Source organism: Acyrthosiphon pisum, chromosome A3 (assembly GCF_005508785.2).
Source record: "Acyrthosiphon pisum isolate AL4f chromosome A3, pea_aphid_22Mar2018_4r6ur, whole genome shotgun sequence".
NCBI lineage: Eukaryota > Metazoa > Arthropoda > Insecta > Hemiptera > Aphididae > Acyrthosiphon > Acyrthosiphon pisum.
Window position 1 is genome coordinate 36,649,425 of NC_042496.1, and position 18,951 is coordinate 36,668,375.

General features: G+C 28.9%; 4 protein-coding genes across 5 annotated transcripts in view; 1 reads left to right on the forward strand and 3 right to left on the reverse strand.

The window, feature by feature from the left end:
* LOC100164975 (DNA polymerase epsilon catalytic subunit A) overlaps nucleotides 1–9,156 on the forward strand; it is an 18,145-nt gene extending 8,989 nt beyond the window's left edge. The window contains exons 8-29 of the mRNA XM_001945422.5: nucleotides 1,349–1,901; nucleotides 1,967–2,408; nucleotides 3,177–3,414; nucleotides 3,485–3,687; nucleotides 3,746–3,896; nucleotides 3,967–4,365; nucleotides 4,442–4,753; nucleotides 4,939–5,366; nucleotides 5,423–5,624; nucleotides 5,698–5,870; nucleotides 5,945–6,111; nucleotides 6,173–6,512; nucleotides 6,617–6,756; nucleotides 6,932–7,142; nucleotides 7,245–7,329; nucleotides 7,425–7,628; nucleotides 7,702–7,836; nucleotides 7,901–8,163; nucleotides 8,249–8,378; nucleotides 8,441–8,652; nucleotides 8,745–8,877; nucleotides 8,965–9,156. Coding sequence (XP_001945457.2) covers nucleotides 1,349–1,901; nucleotides 1,967–2,408; nucleotides 3,177–3,414; nucleotides 3,485–3,687; nucleotides 3,746–3,896; nucleotides 3,967–4,365; nucleotides 4,442–4,753; nucleotides 4,939–5,366; nucleotides 5,423–5,624; nucleotides 5,698–5,870; nucleotides 5,945–6,111; nucleotides 6,173–6,512; nucleotides 6,617–6,756; nucleotides 6,932–7,142; nucleotides 7,245–7,329; nucleotides 7,425–7,628; nucleotides 7,702–7,836; nucleotides 7,901–8,163; nucleotides 8,249–8,378; nucleotides 8,441–8,652; nucleotides 8,745–8,877; nucleotides 8,965–9,126 — 5,283 coding nt within the window. The 3' untranslated portion in view covers nucleotides 9,127–9,156. The remainder of the gene's footprint in view (nucleotides 1–1,348; nucleotides 1,902–1,966; nucleotides 2,409–3,176; nucleotides 3,415–3,484; nucleotides 3,688–3,745; nucleotides 3,897–3,966; nucleotides 4,366–4,441; nucleotides 4,754–4,938; nucleotides 5,367–5,422; nucleotides 5,625–5,697; nucleotides 5,871–5,944; nucleotides 6,112–6,172; nucleotides 6,513–6,616; nucleotides 6,757–6,931; nucleotides 7,143–7,244; nucleotides 7,330–7,424; nucleotides 7,629–7,701; nucleotides 7,837–7,900; nucleotides 8,164–8,248; nucleotides 8,379–8,440; nucleotides 8,653–8,744; nucleotides 8,878–8,964) is intronic.
* On the reverse strand, nucleotides 9,117–10,874 carry LOC100568740. The gene is made up of 6 exons (XM_008189276.3): nucleotides 10,610–10,874; nucleotides 10,224–10,403; nucleotides 10,049–10,162; nucleotides 9,695–9,826; nucleotides 9,431–9,573; nucleotides 9,117–9,363 (listed from the first exon to the last, which is right to left on the reverse strand). The coding sequence occupies exons 1-6, from the start codon at nucleotides 10,703–10,705 to the stop codon at nucleotides 9,195–9,197; spliced, it is 834 nt and encodes a 277-aa protein (XP_008187498.1). The 5' UTR covers nucleotides 10,706–10,874; the 3' UTR covers nucleotides 9,117–9,194.
* Nucleotides 10,875–14,373: 3,499 nt separating this feature from the next.
* On the reverse strand, nucleotides 14,374–16,531 carry LOC100166987 (uncharacterized). Its single transcript, NM_001162258.2, has 3 exons — nucleotides 15,791–16,531; nucleotides 15,315–15,706; nucleotides 14,374–14,575 (listed from the first exon to the last, which is right to left on the reverse strand). The coding sequence occupies exons 1-3, from the start codon at nucleotides 15,923–15,925 to the stop codon at nucleotides 14,407–14,409; spliced, it is 696 nt and encodes a 231-aa protein (NP_001155730.1). The 5' UTR covers nucleotides 15,926–16,531; the 3' UTR covers nucleotides 14,374–14,406.
* A 1,606-nt stretch (nucleotides 16,532–18,137) lies between these two features.
* LOC100160866 (replication factor C subunit 1) overlaps nucleotides 18,138–18,951 on the reverse strand; it is an 8,847-nt gene continuing 8,033 nt past the window's right edge. For both annotated transcript variants that reach the window (XM_029491449.1, XM_029491450.1), the window contains one exon: nucleotides 18,138–18,573. In XM_029491449.1, the coding sequence (XP_029347309.1) occupies nucleotides 18,478–18,573 (96 nt within the window). In that variant the 3' untranslated portion in view covers nucleotides 18,138–18,477. The remainder of the gene's footprint in view (nucleotides 18,574–18,951) is intronic.

Genomic DNA, 18,951 nt, shown 5'->3' on the forward strand with positions numbered 1-18,951 from the left:
GGCCCTAAATAATAATCTTACCTTTAAATTTGATAATAGGTCAATTCACTCTAATATAAAAACTAACAGCACACAATTGAATCTTCAGAACGAACTTTTAAGACGGAGACAACACATGCGGGTGCGACGTCCTCTTAAGAGGATAATAAAAGTTATTTGTGCTTTTAAACATTTTGTTTTTTCGTTTTTTTCATTTGCTTATAAAAAATGGTTGGATAGTGCTATTAAAAAAAAAGCACACTATTGCACAGATAAAGTTCTTAATGTGTAAAAATTTGGTAGTTCTACAACAAATATGGTGCGAGAAAAGTTGTCCCGCGCAAAACAGTTTTTGTTATGTTGTACATTTGTAAGACTGGGACAACACATGCGGTTGCGACATCCTCTTAAGGAAAAACTGAAATTTTTACTTAAAACTAGTTACTTTGTTTTCTAACTCTTTTTTTTAAACTATAAACAAATAACTTAGATTCATGTAATTTTTATTGAATACTTCTATTGGCAATTTCTATACAATTTACCAAATATTGCGACTCGTTTTGAGGTGTTATAAGCATAAGAAATTTTTGAGTTTTATAATTTTTTTTTAATTATGTCAATAAAAAATTTTTATACGGTCAAGAAACCTGAAAATGTTGTACAAGTAGTACTATGTTCCTCATAAGTTGTTAAATTGGAAATTATAAATTTACAGTTTTTGAAAATTTTTACTTTTGAACCCCAAAGTACCAACTAGATTCACTTTCCTATCAGAAAAGATGCTGTCGAAGAACATTTTTACTGTCCTAAAAGGTAATGACAGACACTAAAAATAAAAAAAAAAACACGCATTGTAAAATCAATACATTCATTGCTCCGCTTAGAATCTAAAATATCTATTATAATTTATAATATACAAGGTATAATGCAATATAGTATTAGGCCCTGCTCCTGCATTCTACTATTATCACTCGATAATAAAATAATCGCAATAACATGTATTTATGGAAAATCTATGGAATTTGTTTTCATGTTTAATTTAGTCTGCAGCACAAACTGTATAGTTTATGTGGTATTTAACGACTGTCCAGATTAATGAGGGTTTACTATATGTAATAACAAAATATTCAGTTTTAATTTTATAGTTTTTACAGAAGTTATTACAACACACAGTTCTTTAACTCCCAAAACTAAAATTAATAAGTAATTGGTAGTATTTTGTTAAATTAAGCCACATGAAGTACTTATTTAAGATGCATGTTGTTTATTATTATTGGCTGAGTTAATAAATAAATGTTTAATCCAATTAATATATCATTAAACTAAAAACTTTTACTATAAGTATTTATGTAAGATGTATACATTTTAGGTTTTAAGAAAAGGTTCTGGAACTCTATGCGAAAGTCTTTTGATGGTGGAAGCATTTCATGCTAACATTATCTTTCCAAATAAACAAGAACAAGAGCTAAATAAACTTAGTGACGATGGTCACGTATTAGATCAAGAGACTTATGTTGGTGGTCATGTGGAAGCTTTAGAATCTGGTGTATTTCGAGCTGACATACCTTGTAGATTTAGACTAGATACATCAGCTTTTGATATGCTCATTGAGAAGGCATCTGAAATATTAAAATTTGCAATTGAAGAAGAAGAAAAAGTCCCTATGGACAGTGTGACAAATTTAGATGAAATATTGAAAGATGTCGTTGAAAAATTGGAAGCCCTAAAAGCAGATCCTTATCCATTATTGAAACCATTAATATACCATTTGGATGTTGGCGCTATGTACCCCAATATTATACTTACAAATCGATTACAACCTTCAGCTATGGTTAATGAAGAAATTTGTGCTGCTTGTGATTTTAATATTCCAGGTGCTAAATGCCAAAGAACTATGACCTGGCAATGGAGAGGAGAACTTAGTATGTTATAATAATATATTGTTTAACTGTTTAAAATGATCATTGATTTACTTATTTGATTTTAGTGCCTGCCTCAAGAACCGAGTTTCAACGTATCCAACAGCAATTAGAAACTGAGAAATTTCCCGGTCAATTTCCTAATGACCCTCCTAGAGCATTTCATCAACTGAGACGAGACGAAAGAGCCACTTGGGAAAAGAAACGATTGACTGAGTATTGTCGCAAAGTATATAAAAAAACTCACATAACTAAAATTGAAGAACGTTCTACAACTATTTGTCAAAAAGAAAATTCTTTTTACGTCGATACAGTACGAGCATTCAGAGATAGGCGTTATGAGTATAAAGGGCTCTGCAAAGTTGCTAAAAAACAAATATCTGAAGCAATAACAATTGGTGATCCTGTTGAAATCAAATCAGCTAAAAACCGTGAAATATTATATGATTCATTACAATTAGCACACAAATGTATTCTTAATTCATTTTATGGATATGTCATGAGAAAAGGGTAATTGATTATCATTCATTAATATAAAATAAGGCTTTCATTTTAGCATTTAGCTTAAATATTTTTTTATAAAAAATATATGCACTTTTAACATTTATAAAGGTTAAGTTTCAAAGTGATCTCTTGTCAAAAATATTTACAAATTTTCAATATTTTATTTTTTTAGTAACATGTTTCAACAAAATTATTTTTTAAAGTATTTTACAAAAAGTACAGAATCTAGATATATTTTTTCTTGCAAAGTTTAGTTTAGCATAACATTGAAAATGTATAATGTAACATTGTGATGTCATAATATGCTTATTTTTAAATATTAAAATCTAGGTCAAATATTGTATTATAGACAATAATAATAATAATAATTTTGTATTATAAAAGATTGCAATTTTGGGATGGTTGTAGAGCACTTTTGAAGGTTGTTGATGGAGTGGTTATCCCTTGTTCCACATTACTTTTTTAAAAATAATAAATTACGTTTGGTACAGTAAAATTCATAATGTGACAGATAGAGTTGAATATTAAATCTTAATAATCTTTTGTATTGTAAATTATAATAATATACATATTGTTGCAATCTATAATTTTTATTAATTATAATTTTATATTTATTAATGTGAATTTTCAATATGAAAAAAATTCTCCCGCTTCCATGGATATGATTTTAGGGGAAATCCTGAAATGGGTATTCTATTAGATTTGATCCTAAACTACATAATTAAATAGTTTATTGTAATAACTTATTCATTTAACTTATTGATTTATTTACAGTGCACGTTGGCATAGCATGGAAATGGCTGGAATAGTGTGTTGTACTGGTGCTGCTATAATTAAAAAAGCTCGTGAAATAATTGAGAAAATTGGGCGGCCTTTAGAATTAGATACCGATGGTATATGGTGTGTACTTCCATCAACATTTCCTGAAAATTATAATGTCAAATCAACCCATACAAAAAAAACTAAATTCACTGTATCTTTTCCAAATGCAGTTTTAAACTCAATGGTCAAAGTTTGTGGAATAAATTATTTTATAATTCTATTTACTCAATTAATAAAAATTAACCACAAGTCTTGTTTAGGAACATTTCACCAATCATATCTATCATGACTTAGTTGATTCGAAAAATCTAATTTATGAACAAAGAAGTGAAAATTCTATTTTCTTTGAAGTTGATGGTCCTTATTTAGCAATGGTCTTACCAGCTTCTAAAGAAGAAGGGAAAAAACTAAAAAAACGTTATGCCGTGTTTAATTTAGATAAATCACTAGCAGAATTAAAAGGGTATTTAATATATAAACGGTTTAAACTTTAAATTATATGAGCCTTGAACTTTTAATAGTTTTGAAGTTAAAAGAAGAGGAGAACTTCAAATTATTAAGATTTTTCAATCATCAGTGTTTGAAGCCTTCTTAAAAGGTGATACATTAGAAAAATGTTATGAAAGTGTCGCAACTGTTGCTGATTATTGGCTAGATGTACTATACTCTAAAGTAAGCATAAAATAATTTTATTCTAAAATCTAAATTGAATAAAAAAAATCTAAAAATTGTTTTTCTACAGGGTAAAAACATGCCAGATTCCGAATTATTTGAACTGATATCAGAAAATCGTTCTATGAGCCGCAAGCTTGAAGACTATGGAGCTCAAAAATCAACTTCTATATCAACAGCTAAGCGTTTAGCTGAATTTTTAGGCGATCAAATGGTGAAAGACAAAGGACTTGCTTGTCGCTTTATAATATCCAAAAAACCGGAAGGTACTCCAGTTACACAAAGAGCTATACCTTTAGCTATATTTCAATCTGAGTTAAGTGTGAAGAGACATTATTTGAGAAGATGGCTTGGTGACAATTCAATTGATGATATTGATATTCGTGATGTTCTTGATTGGGATTACTATATAGAACGTTTAAGTGGCACCATTCAGAAAATCATTACTATTCCAGCAACTTTGCAAGGAGTAAGTAATTTGTTGTTACCTTAAAAAGTAAAAATAAATGTATAAATAATCAAAATTATTCTCAAATTTGTTTTAGATTGCCAATCCAGTCCCAAGGGTCAAACATCCCGATTGGTTGCATAAAAAAATGTTGATGAAAGCTGATCCATTAAAGCAAAGAAAAATTACAACTATGTTTCAAGCAATGCCTGTGCGTGTGCAAGACAATTTGACTGAACAACATGCACTTCAAGATATTGAAGATTTTGGAGAAAACGAAGATAATAATTATGTAGAAATTAGACCAAGACCAATAGTAACCAAAAAGCGTAAACGCGACCCTTCGCCAATTGATGCTAGAAACTGGAAGGAAGCTTTAGGACCTCCACCTTCAGCTAGTGATATTCAGGTTTGAATACAATTTAAAATCAAATATTGATTACTTTTTCTAAGTATAAACTATAATTATTACATTTGAAAACAGTATTGTATTATTTAAATATTTTCTTTTTTTAAAAAGTTGACAAATTTAATTATGACAATAGAAAATGTGTAGTATTGTCACTAATTTATAGTTTGATATAATATTTTTAGAATTGGATTGTATATCAAAAGAAAAAATGGAATTGGCAACTTGAAATGAGAGCTAAAATAGTTGGTAAACATGGGAAACGTATGCGGGACGATCAAATACATGTTCCTAAAGGACGTGCTGGTACACTAGGAGGATTTTTAAGACGGGCACAGCAAACACTGCTGAGTCAACCCTGGCAAATTATACAGGTGTGTCAGTCAGGTGAACCCGGTGTTTTAAAACTTTGGGCCATGATTGGAGATGAGTTGCACAATATTCGAATGAATGTACCTAGATTCTTTTATGTAAATCAGAGGCAAACTGAGATTGATATTAGTGAAAAGCATATTTCTTGTACTAAAGTGAACATGATATTGCCCAGGGCCAGACCAATTTTAAATTTGTATCAGTACACAGTTTTGGAAAAAGATTTTGGTGAAACTAAAGAGTAAGTGAATTTCATGTTTTAGTCTTAAAATAATTTTAAACTCAATATCTGTTTAGTCATTTTATGTGCAACCTATCCAAACCTGGCGTTGAAGGAATATATGAAACCAAAGTTACGCCTGAATTAAGGGCTTTATTAAACCTTGGATGCATGTGTTCTGTTACTTTGGAAGCAGCAAAAAAAATGGCTGCATTACCAGATCTTGGACATTTTTCATTAGAACAAATGAAACAAGTGTCTCATAAATATTTAACTAACGTTTGTATAATTTTTTTCTTCAGTTTAATCTTACAAATATATATTATATATTAATTGATAAATTTATTTTTAGAGTTCTATAAAAGATATATTCTTGTACTGCAATAAAGCACCAACAGGTTTAAGAGCCATGTATGCACTGTTCTTAACACCTAATAAAAAAGCGTTTGTTTGGGTCACGGATACAGTTCGTACAAATCGCATGGCAAATTTAAACACATTGTACACCAAAGAACGTAATACCAAGTAATATTTTTTGATAAATAATTGATTAAAGATTTTTTTTTAATTAATTTTTTTTTTACCTATGTTGTTTTAAGAATTTCTCGTGGACACAATGAATCAAATATTCCTCCATCTGATATTACTTTTGAAGTTAGAGTGGAAACAGAAGAAAGGCAAGTTTACAGACAGATACAGAGAACTCTTCAATCGTATAGGGATGAAAAACGAGGACCTACCATGCTGGTAATTCAGTCCCCAATAGGTAATAAAAAAATCAATGAAATATGTTATTTCTTAATCATTAATTGTGTATGTAAATGTAGACATTCAAGTAATGCTGTCGAACATTCCAATAATGAATGAATTCCCAGTGGTAACTCTTCATGTACAAGACTCTACTGCTTCTATGTACGCTCAAATGGAATGGCAACGTTTAGGGTGCAGCTTGATCGTTAACCACTATCTAAATAGTCCAGAAAATATAAATATTATGTTGGAGCAATGCCGATACCTACAAATACCTCTTGGAAATTTACCTGCGGATGTAACATTGTTTGCATCAGATATTTTCTTTGCTAGACATTTGATGAAACACAACTTTGTGTTATGGATTTCAGAAACTGATAAACCCGATTTAGGCGGTCGTGAATCAGACGACAATAGGTAACCATCAATATTTATATAAGTAACTAAACTATGATATTTTAACAGTTGATTTTTTCTTAATTCCTATATTTGTTACCGATTATCATTATTTTTTTAAATAGAATGTTAATGGACTCAGAAGAAAGTTCAAGTATGCTCGTTAATAATGAAGGCTGTTATACTTCCTATTGTATAGAACTTGAAATTGATGCATTACCTGTAACAACGTTATTACAGTCACATCATATTCATGATTTTGAAGGTATGTAATATTTAAACAACACATAATTTGTATTCTTTGTATGTACGCACGCTATTGATTCACGAATGAGACATCTACTTTAGTACACAGATGCATTAACGATGATTTATTTATTTAAGATCATTAACTATCATTATCATATCAATTGAACATCTTCTATCAATACATATTTTAGGCACAAGTGCTGGTGTTGCATTTGATCAGATACCTCAAGCTTCTCTAGAAGAAATTATGGACGGTGGAACATTTGTAACACCAACCTACGATGAAATAGCTTTGTGTTCAGCTGCATTTCGTGTTTTACGATCAATGGTAAATGTTTGGTTTCGTGATGTTGTGTTGCACAAAAATCCATTTGCTGATTTTCAAATGGTACATTTTTATAGGTAATGTAAATATAATTTAATGTATCAAACCACTATACCAGTCATTAAACAAATACTTAAGCTTTTATATAAATGAGTTATCATTATTGAATTATTTTTTAGGTGGCTAAGATCACCAAATGCATTATTGTATGACCCTGCTTTACGCAAGACACTTTACAGTTTGATGAGAAAACTTTTTATGCAAGTGAGTACCGTATTGATATAAAATACTATAAATATATTTTTATTAAATAATAACATAATATGAATATGACTAATACTTACCATTTTCTTATATAGTTAATTGCAGAATTCAAACGGCTTGGTTCTACTATAATATTTGCCAACTTTAATAAAATAGTAATATGTACCAAAAAAAAATCACTCGAAGATGCAATTTTTTATGTGCGCTATGTTGTACAAAACATTACCAACAAAGAATTGTTCCACAGCTTACAAATATCATTGGGACCATGTTGGGAATATTTAATGTGGCTAGATTTGGTATAACTAATTTTTATAACCATTGTTATTGATACCATTAGCATCTAATAAATCCTTTTAAAATTTTAAACAGTGGAATTATTCTGGAGTAAAAGCTAAGTTTTCTGATAAATTAAAAGAAGCGATGGGTGATATAATTGATATGTCTAATGAAGATGTTGAACATCTTCTCAAAGAACACAAAGCACCTGGACCTGATATTGAAGAAGTAATGTTGAATTTTACTGAAAAATAAAAATAATATATACGTATTTTATATCATACATTCTTAGGTTGGAATTGAAATGAATTGGAATATATCTGAATTTTTACCCAATGTTTGTCATGCTCGTAAACATTTTGAAGAAACAATTGCTGTTTACATGAGTGCAATTTATAAACACATGCGGTCAATTGATTCTGTGACGCTGAACCGTATTTCAGAATCATTATCACAAGTCACCCAAAGCAACATGTTAGGTGTAGCATCATGTGAAAGTACAGCAGAATATGCAAAAACTGTAATTTCAGATGAACTTACAACAAGATTATTCTCGTAAATTAAAAGCATTTATAAAATTATATTACCTTATTTAATTCAACAATAATATTATACAATTATAATATAATGTTCTAAATAGGATTACACAAAAAATGTATAAAAAATATCCAGTGTTGGATGTAGAGCTCCAAGAAACGCTTTCACCATTCTTGCAAAATAAAGGAAAACATTTAAATCCAGCTCTGCAATTTGTGAAAACTGTTTGTAAAGTGAGTTATTTTCTGCGAGAAGTATTTGGTTCAATTTAATTTGTGTGTCAAATATATTTTAGGTACTTTCACTGGATTTTGGAATTGAAGAAGATATTATGAAGCTAAAAAAAAATCTATTACGTTTAATCTCTGTTGGTAATTTTAGTGATGAAGCTGATTGGACAGACCCATGTCTTTCTTGGACATTACCTGAAGTAATCTGTAAAAGTTGTAACCATTGTCGAGACATAGATTTGTGTAAAGATTCTCATCGAAGTGTACTTAATGGAAAGTATGTTTACAATTCAGAAATAAAAGTTAAAACCAATAATATCAAATCAAATGTTATAAAAATAATACATGGTACTTAAATGATATTTTCAGAAAAACATGGCTATGTCCCAATTGCAATAGTAGTTATGATAATATGCTAATTGAACATTTTTTGATTGATGCACTTGGTAGAAAAGTAATGGCCTATACTCTACAAGATCTGCAATGTACAAAATGCTCAGAAGTATGTTTAAAATAAAATATAAATATTACAAATTTATTTGTTTTAATTGTTTCAGTGAATTGTTATAATAAAGCTATTGTTTTACAGATAAAAATGGAAAATCTAAATGCGTATTGTTCATGTGCTGGAAATTACACAACAGTAATACCAAGAAATGATATGATGTCATATCTAAAGACATTTAAAGCAATTGCCGATTACTATGATATGACTCTTCTACAACAAATATTAAAACAATATTTAGATTGAAATTTTTGTAAAATTATATTTTTATAATCGTTTAGCTATTTACTATTGTATAATAAATTTGTGTATTATTAATTTCCACCAATTATTGAGTATTCAGTTGTGTACATCCCAGGTACAGACAATATTTGAGACAAAGTTGGATTCCTTGAAATGGATATTGGCATTTCTACAGTATCAACAAATGTTGATGTATGAAATGGTTTTTTATATGAAGCTCTCATTTCAGATATGAGGCAACTGAAAAAATAAAACATAATTTACCTATTAAGTTTAATTTCAAATACAATTTGCAAATTTAATTTACTTGTGTGGAACATGTTTTAAAGTGTTTGGCAATAAACGTATGATATTTTGTCGATTGAATATTGGTTCATTGTAAAACGGCTTGTACGCTGGCTTACTGTGTTGTAATTTTGAATATTTAGAATTTATTTGTTTTGCTATATCCTAATGTATTTTATTAAATGTATAAATGTAAATCAAACCAATGTATATTATTATAATATTTTTCAATAATCTGTTGATTTCAACTCTCAATAAAATATACAATATGGGACTTGATACTTACTTGATTTATTTCGATGTAATCTAACTTCTGAGTACTAACATACGGGTCTACTTTTTTGATTGCTCCTGCATCACTAACTTTTAGCGTTTGTACTGTGCCAAGAGGTTTACGAGCAATCGGAGTTGGTTGAACCTGTTTTTCAATAACAGCTAAATTCTAATGTCAAGTTTAATGGACTAACCATAGGTAATTAAATCATGTTTAATCATGGACTTGATGTTAACTTACTATGGAAATAGTAGACCATAATATGGTAACTATGTTACCTATCTAACTATGGATAATTTTTAGTGAATATTCATGCAACCAGGTACCTATTAATTTATTAATAAATTATTTAATTATGGGTCTTACACAAATCATTGTTGTAGGCATCTGTTTGATGTTTGACATCAATTTTGGTTGTATATATTTATTATTGTACTCAGTTGGTGGTATGAAAATTGGTTTTGGAGGATTCGACCAATACTACGGTAACAATTATTGTATATTATTTTCAAAAATATTGATGTATTTTTATGTTTCTTACTTTTTCCAACTGGGGCATGATATAGTGAGTTTGGTCAATATTTAATTTCGTAGATCTCTGTATAGGGTCCATGGTGTTAATTTTAAAACCATGATGAACGTTAGTCGACGTGTCATAATTCCATTGCCTTAATTCTGGAATATTGGGCTTCGATCCAATTCCAGTGTCCAGTAACGATACCTATTGGGGGAAAAAAAAATTAATTGTTTACCTTCTTGAAATATTATGCACAGGTTAATTATAATAATGTCGTACAGTGACCAATTTAAATTATAATAAATTAAAAGTTGATTTCTTAATTCGACTGTACAGGCATTTTATCCGACCTTAAGAATGTATACATATTTGGCGAAATATTATAAAATGTACAATTCAGTTGCTCTTACATTGCTTTCGAACGGTACGTTAGGTATAAATTTATGACCCTCTCTGTAAGACGTTACATAATTATTATTATTCTTAGAATTTGTTGTGCACATCATGTGAAATGTTTGTATTTATCTTTTTTGATCACTCGTAGTGAGTAAATAAAAATAAATAAAATTGATTATTGTTCACTACACCTAATCGTCTTTTAATTTTTACATTAAATATTATGTAGGTAACAAACTACCAAAACCCATATATCCATGACAACCAACCCCCACAAGTTACGGGATTCAATTATTATACAAGCATATGATGTAAGGCAGGGGTCGTCAATTAAATTCTATAGTGGTTCAGATAATTTAAAAAAAAATTTTCGAGGGCCAGAAAAAACTTAAATATTAGTTAATATTATTATGAGTTAATTTTTGTGTTGACTATACAGTTCAAGCTATTTAAAGCAAATTATTTATTATAATATGATATTAGCCAGCTTTTTAAAATTTGGTACTAGAACAACTAATGCGCAGTGTTTTCAAGGCGAAGATCTGAAGATCAGTTAATCTTGAACGATATTTATTCTTTAAAAACGTAATTTTGGAAGTTTAAAGTTTCACAGTGTGGAGCCAAAATACATCCAAATACAACATAAAAATATAAAATAGATCAAATATTATGTTTTATGTGCTGAAAACTAACATTAAAAAAAATATTCCTGACGGTCCAGTTATTTCCCCTACACAGGCTGGATTTGTCCCGCGGGCCACCTATGGCTGACCCCCCGATTTAAGGTTTTCCACGTGTCCTATTGTCTTTTACCCTTTTCAGAAACCGACTCGGAGGCTTTGGTAACCAGTGACCACATTAGGTCTATTATCCATTTACGGTATTTGTCGCATTCGGATTCGGTGTAGGACTCGTCCAGATTTCCAGTTTCCACTCATATTCGTCGCTAGAATGCCGGATAGTGTGGATGACGCTATTTGGTTTATAAAAATATTTTTAATACTTTATACACAGCAATAAAAAAATTAGTACCATGATGTATTCGGGTATTTCAATTTGTGTTTCAAATAGACTTATATAGTTCTATTATACATGGTAGGTTTAAGGTTACAATCAATATGACAATATGAATTATTAAAACCTTTGACTCAGTGATGTGGCGAACTTGAAATTTTTCAGAGGCTTGTCTAATATTTTATATATTACAATAGATCTATAGCCAAAAAGTGGCCTAAATCACAGTTTTAAATTTAAATCCTGGTATTCGAGTTTTTTACAAGTACCTACATAGGTAACTTATAATTCATAATGTAATTTAATTAGATACTAAAGAATTAAAGAAATATAACTTCTTCAGCACTGTGTCTAGGGGCACTGGCGGGAGAATGCATTAGAATGTCTATAAACTTGTGGATAGTTTCTATGGTTAAATTTGGAATGCGAACATCAACTGAAATAGAAAACCAGAATAGGTACCAGGTAGGAACATTTTAGACAATAATATATAATTATGGGCAATTATGAACACTGCAGTAATGTATCTATTTTGCCTACACTATACGCCGGGCAACAATTAATGTTCGCATGAGCCGTGAAGTAGGTATGTATTTAAAGCGATATAATATTATTTATGTTTATATTTTATATAGATACACCTCATTTTAATCATATAAGTATTTACAAATATTTTTGGCACAGTCTACACTCTACAACACTCTAGATATAAGAATTACATTTTTTACAATTATATAAAATCAATATAATACCTACTACTTCCGAATTCGTACTCATCTACGTATGGATTAAATGTTGTAGATTTTGATATTATTTTAAAATAGGTTCACAAAGAGTTAAATTAAAGAACATATTAATATATTATGATTTATCCATAGACCTTATATTCAATATAACTGTATAAGGTATATCGTATATGAGTTTATCATATTAGAATATCTATCGCATCCATGGCAAACGCCAATCGTCACAATTCGTCTGAGACGATTAACGATTCTAATAATTTCAATGAACAAAAAAAAAAGGACATCAGTAAACGGACAGATCGTTAAACTGTATTTTTTTTAATATCTCAATACTACCAGTTCGAAACGTGAAGAAGACGGATGAAGAAAGCTGTTCCTTTGGTGTCGGTGTACTGCACTCTAGATAAATTGATGTAATATTAATATCTAAACTCACCTATATTTAACCAGAAAAGTCGATGTATACGTAAGTTTGTTTTCATAATTTTTAAATTTACTTTTATTAGTCTTAGAATAAATATTTATTGCCACAGATAAACTGCTAACCGGGTGATCTAAGCTAAAATTTTAATTCCGATCTAGGTAGCAATACTAAAATACTTTGCAAATCATTTTTTCATTCAAACAGCATTATTTAATTATGTTTTAACTATAATAGGTGTCTATAATTAGTGTATTTGAAAATGCACACATCACAATTTGTTTTACAAATTAATATAATTTAATTATTAATTTAAACACTGTGGAAAAAATTTAATTTCAAACAAAAAAAGTTGGTAAGTGGATGTCGCTCTGCTACATTTTCTAATCTTAGATTTAAAAAGAATAATTTTTATGAATCCTCAACTCAAAATAGTTTGCTAATTTTCGAGATGTCATTGTAACAATATATATATAGCCTTCTATTAAATGTTCAATTTTTTTTACCCAACAAATTAAGTTTTATTGACATTCATAGAAAAAAAAGACTAATAAAATTGGAAACACAAAATGTTCCTAAACAGTTCAGAACAAATCAAAATATTTTTTAAATTGTATCGTGTATAGAAAATGCAAATATAAACAACCAGTGAAAATTGCATGTATTATACGTTCGTTTGTTTTGGAGTTACACCAAAAACCACAATTAATTTTGTGGAAAACCGATTTTGCGTAAAAAAAACCCGTTTTTCCTTAATTGTAATGTTGTTTTTCCCGGCGCTTTTGAAAACTATTGGGAATTTTAAATGTTGACCTCCCCAATGCATAATATTCACTTTCCAATCAAACAAGATACTGAAGTTGAAAATCGAAGCATTATTTCGACTACTATCATATTAGTATTAATGTCTATAGTACCATTTAATGAAGAAATATTATATTGAATTAGTACTGAGCGAAATATTGATATTATTGAGATGTGTTTAAATAGATTCCATCTTTTTACTAATGTCTACTTGATTACTTAAAATTCTTCTAAGCCAATTTTTGACAAATGTCTAATGAATAATTATGACATACAGTGTGATCATGGTTTCAGGTACCACTAAATATCTGGTTGACATTGGATTGAAATGGGATTTTCGGCAGGTGAAAGATAATATTCAAATAAGCATTTTGAGAACCTTTTTAAACCCTTTCGATATGCGCATGTGCTATACAACTTACTTAAATGGCAACACCTATTTTTTTTTTACATTTTTGGATAGATTAATTTTTTTTAAAACTATTTTTGTATACCAACTGAATTATATAAGTAGTTAGTTTTTTCTTATGTTTAACACAAAAAATGAAATACATTATGTATTGCCAACTGCAGGTTAGCTTAATAAAAAAACTACTATTTTGTGCCTAAGTATGTTACTGATCAATTTTGTATAGGACCCCTCTTTTATAGATTGGCCGACTTTATTTGAATCCTTAAATCGACCACTAGTGGTTGTTATCAAAATAAAAATGAAAATGAAAGTTCACAAAATGTACTAAAATAGTATATCTCTAGGTTTATCCCATTTATAAAAAAAGGTGAGAAAAATATATTGTACATAAAAAAATAATTTTATATAATATAATTATTTAGTTTTTTGTTTTTTAACAACTTTAATTTTATTTTTATGTTTCTCTCTTAACATTCTAATTTGTTTTCCGGGTCTTTTTCTTTTTTTTACAACTGGGTCTTCTGGTTCTGGTTTACGACGCATAACAGAACCTGGTCTTTCTACAAGTTCCACAATTGACTCACTAAAATAAAATAATTAATTATTTAAGTTGTACAACCCATTTTAAGTTAGGTTTAGTGATTTAGTATTTAGGAACTTTTCTACTTTACAGGACACCTCTTTTCTTGAGTTTTTTTAGAGTGGGACCTAGTCATTTTTGGGTGAAAAAAAATGTTGGTAAATCAGAATTTAGCGCACGAAGTTAGTTTCAAAGTTATAGCTAACAAAAGTTTTATGTAATAACCCTTAAATATCTATAATGCTTAAAATGTTTTCATGAAGAACTGTTAAGCAGTGGCAGTGTTGCTTGCTTATGGTCTCAACAGTCGGCGTTCGATACTGTTTTCATACACTCATTAATTTCTTGTACCTACATTTTTTCGAAAATATCCCCCTATTTGTTCTGTAAACCACCTCGGGTGAACTTAGGTTTTCAAAAATATTGTTTTTAAAGTACGTTTATTGCCAGTGTACCATTGATAGAATGTATATAGTGCAAAAAACTGCTTACCCAAACCCGGGTTACTTTCCATGGCATAGTCATCATACCACCACTGGGCCACGACGGCTAGCTTGGCGACGTGACATTTATAAGTTATTAAACATATAATATACTAACTTTGAAGTGTCAGAACTTCGAAATTATACCCGAGGCCCAAATTCTGACTTCACCATCATTTTCAGCGTACTTAACTACATAATTTTCAGAAAAAAAATGTGTCCCGTAAAGTAGAAATATACCAGTATTTATGTACATTTACCTTTGACTATTTTCTAATATATTATTATTTAAACATTCAGGTAGTTCAACATTTGGTAGCCATTGGTTTTCAGAAATTTTTGATTGATTCGGTAGAGGTGTAACATTTTGACAGGACAGTGAAAATGATTTGTTTAACGATTTGGTAAGTATCCATACTCTGCTAACCATAGCAAAGGCAATATTCATTTCTAACCAACATTGACCACTCTGGAGCACTTTCACTATCAATTGAGCCGTACCTTCACTGAACTGCTGTAATCGATTGATTATACTTAAAGCTGGTAAAATACGAGTACCATCCCACAGACAAGCTCGTTTTGTTGCAACACCATTATCAAATATAGCCTCGGAGATGTTTAGTTGATGGAGTTTTTTTATTGAAACAGTAATCTAAATTAATACAAAATACATTAAATAATAATTAACTTTATACCTAGCTAGTGTTTTTGAGATGAGTAGACGACTGATAATTACTTGTTTGAGGCGTCTAAAAAGTTTCTCTCCTCGAAATTTTTTCCTTACTTTACAGTAAATTCTTGAAATTAGAGCACCTTCATCAAATAATTTTTTTAACGCAGTGGCTATTCTCACGTCCAACGCGGAAGTCATTTAATAAAATATTTAGGTAATTTACGAATTTCGGTCGTAAGATGTCTTCAATCGCGGTTGAAACAATCAAAACCACGGACAGATAAAATAAGACAGTAAAGTTTTGATAAGAGTATTTTTAAGCAAAACATTACCACGAGGCCGTTCTGGTAAATTAAAAATATCAAGAGATGGCGTTGTGCGACGTACCTATTATCCGGTATCGTACATCATTATTCATTTATTTCACAGACAGTCATTACTAGAGAGCCTTGATATTAATTTATATAATATATTATATATATAATTATATAATCATATAATTAATATGAATAACAAATAAACATATTTTATTGACATTTATAATCAACATAATAATTTTAAAATGTAAAAATTGAGTATTAGACTATCTCCACAAACAGTATTAGGTAGTACCTGAAAGTATAACAAAGTGGTAGGTACACACTTTTCAATAATATTTCAACTTGTCAATGTCAGAAAAGTAAAGAACAATTTTAATAATAACTAAAAAAACAATAAATTATTAAAATTAATTAATATTGAACAGTTTAAAACATATAAATTAATGCAATAAGTTTAAATATTTGGACGATTAATGGCGTCCATAATCAATGATAACAGCCAGGCCAATAGAAAACGTTCACCGAGTTGGCCACTCTCTTTAATATCAAGGCTCTCTAGTCATTACCATTATACTTATCTATGGTCATTACTCAATACTCGTTTAACGTTTTAAACGTTTCACGTCAATGCAGCGTTGAACGTTGCGTAAATTGTCCTCCATTTATTTCTTATTTACTAGCATGCTGTCAAAAAAAAAAATTTTTATTATCAATGGCTGGCTCCTAGCTCACATCAAGTCGCGACCTATATATATATTAATTTAAGTTCCCGTTTGCTTAAAAATATTAACCAATAAATAAAGAATACAAATTATTAGACACCGAAATTCGATCTATATTTCTAACCCAATTACTTTTTAAAATATATATAAAATAATAATTTCATAATGATTAAATAGATTTTTTAGTAAATGGTATCGCGTTATTTACGTTGTGACTTGGAGTTGTTACCTGGAGCTTTTTTCGTACGATAATTTCTTTGACGTATAGTATAAATGCCTTAAGTCAAAAACGGCTAGTTTTCAGGAAGATTGAATTTTTCAACAATCATACTAGAATTTTATGAATTATTATGAAATTTTAAGCATTTTTTTTGTATCCGTAGATTTGCAGATATTATTAAATTATTTTAATTTAATTTTTAAAAAAATACTTAAAAATTATAATAATTCATAAAATTCTAGTATGATTGTTGAAAAATTCAATAATTTTAATCGAAACTTTGACTCATTGCCATTTAGTCAATTTTGATTTTAGAGGTATGGTAAAAAAGATCAAATCGACTTAAAAAAATTCGGTCTATCCGAATTTGGTATTCAAAACACGTTGCCATTTAAAAAAATGCAAGTTGTATTGCGCATGCGCACACGGAAAGATCTAAAAATGTAAAAATCATCAAGAAATGTGTATTTATGTATTCCCTATCCCCTCCCGAAAACCGCATATTAATCCGATGTCACTGGACAGAATTATTTAGTGTTACCTTTAAAAGGAATCACACTGTATATACATAATAGTAACATTTTAAATATTTTTCATTAGTAAATATGTATTTACTTATTTTTTTTTTTAAACATAATACATTTTATATTATGAAGTTGGTGATTGTACATAATATTTATTAAATAAATACCATGATAAATATTTATATTATTTAATCATTATTGCAATTTTCAGTAGGTACCTATGTAAAACAGTATATTCAAACCAAACATGTTCATTGTTCATATAATCTAAATAAATAAAAAAGCGGCTAAATGGAAGTCCCCCCTCTGCTGTGCAGTAGGTTACAAATGGGTCACTGTAATGGGTGTTGTTAAATTTGAATTCAATGATATTAAATTATTTTATACGATTAATGATTCTCAGCATAGATGGTATGTCTGCCCATAATATTACGAAGTATATTTGTCATTTGATGGTATTGTTGTGATTAAAGTAATTTATTTTACTATTTGGCGTTAGTACAACCATAGGTTAATTTCATTTTTGCCAAAAATATTAGGCACTTACATTTGAAAATGTCATTGTGTGTTATATAAGTTGATATATATATATATTATATTATATCGATCAGTTTGGAATGTAAAATTATCCTCTCAAAGAAAACAGACTGTTATTATTGATATTGAAAAACATAAGAATAAAGTAATAATATTCACTATTCAGCAATAATTATATCAACAACTCATGCCGTAATAAGTAAAAAATAAAATAAATTACGATGAATAATTCTAACATTCCTAAAAATAATACTAAAATAATAAATTGTAATAATTAATCTTATAAGACAAACATAGTAAATTTGTTGCGGTTTGAAAAAAAAAAAAATTTATAAAAGAAATTATATTTTATTCCTAATGCTAGACTGTTATTATAATAATGTTTAAGCAAATAGAAAAACAATTTTTGCAATAATAAAAAAATAAACTACTTCTTCTTTTTACCCCTGCCACTACCACCACTATTTTTGATTTTCTTATCAGGAGCTGGCGATGCTGCTTTCTTGCTGGCTTTTTTCTTCACCTAGACAAAGAGAAGTTTAGATAATAATCACAAATATTTTAAATATATATACCGGGTGATTCTTTTATCAAAGAACACTCATTATTTCAAAAAGTGTAAATTTTTTGAAAATATTTTTTTACATAGTTTCAAGTCGCTTATAAAACAACGTTTTTCTTAAAAAATTATATTTTAAAATATTTTTTATCCTTATAATTTTTTAAGTTTTTCACTTTTTTGAATGACAACATAGGGTTTTAATTTTATATTCCAAAGCAGAATATTTTTCTTAGTATTATGATACATGAAAATCGAATTTGGGGCGAGTAGTTTATGAGTTATAAATATTCAAAGTTTAGATGAACGGAGAAGTGGACAAACATTTCTCGGGGTAACCCC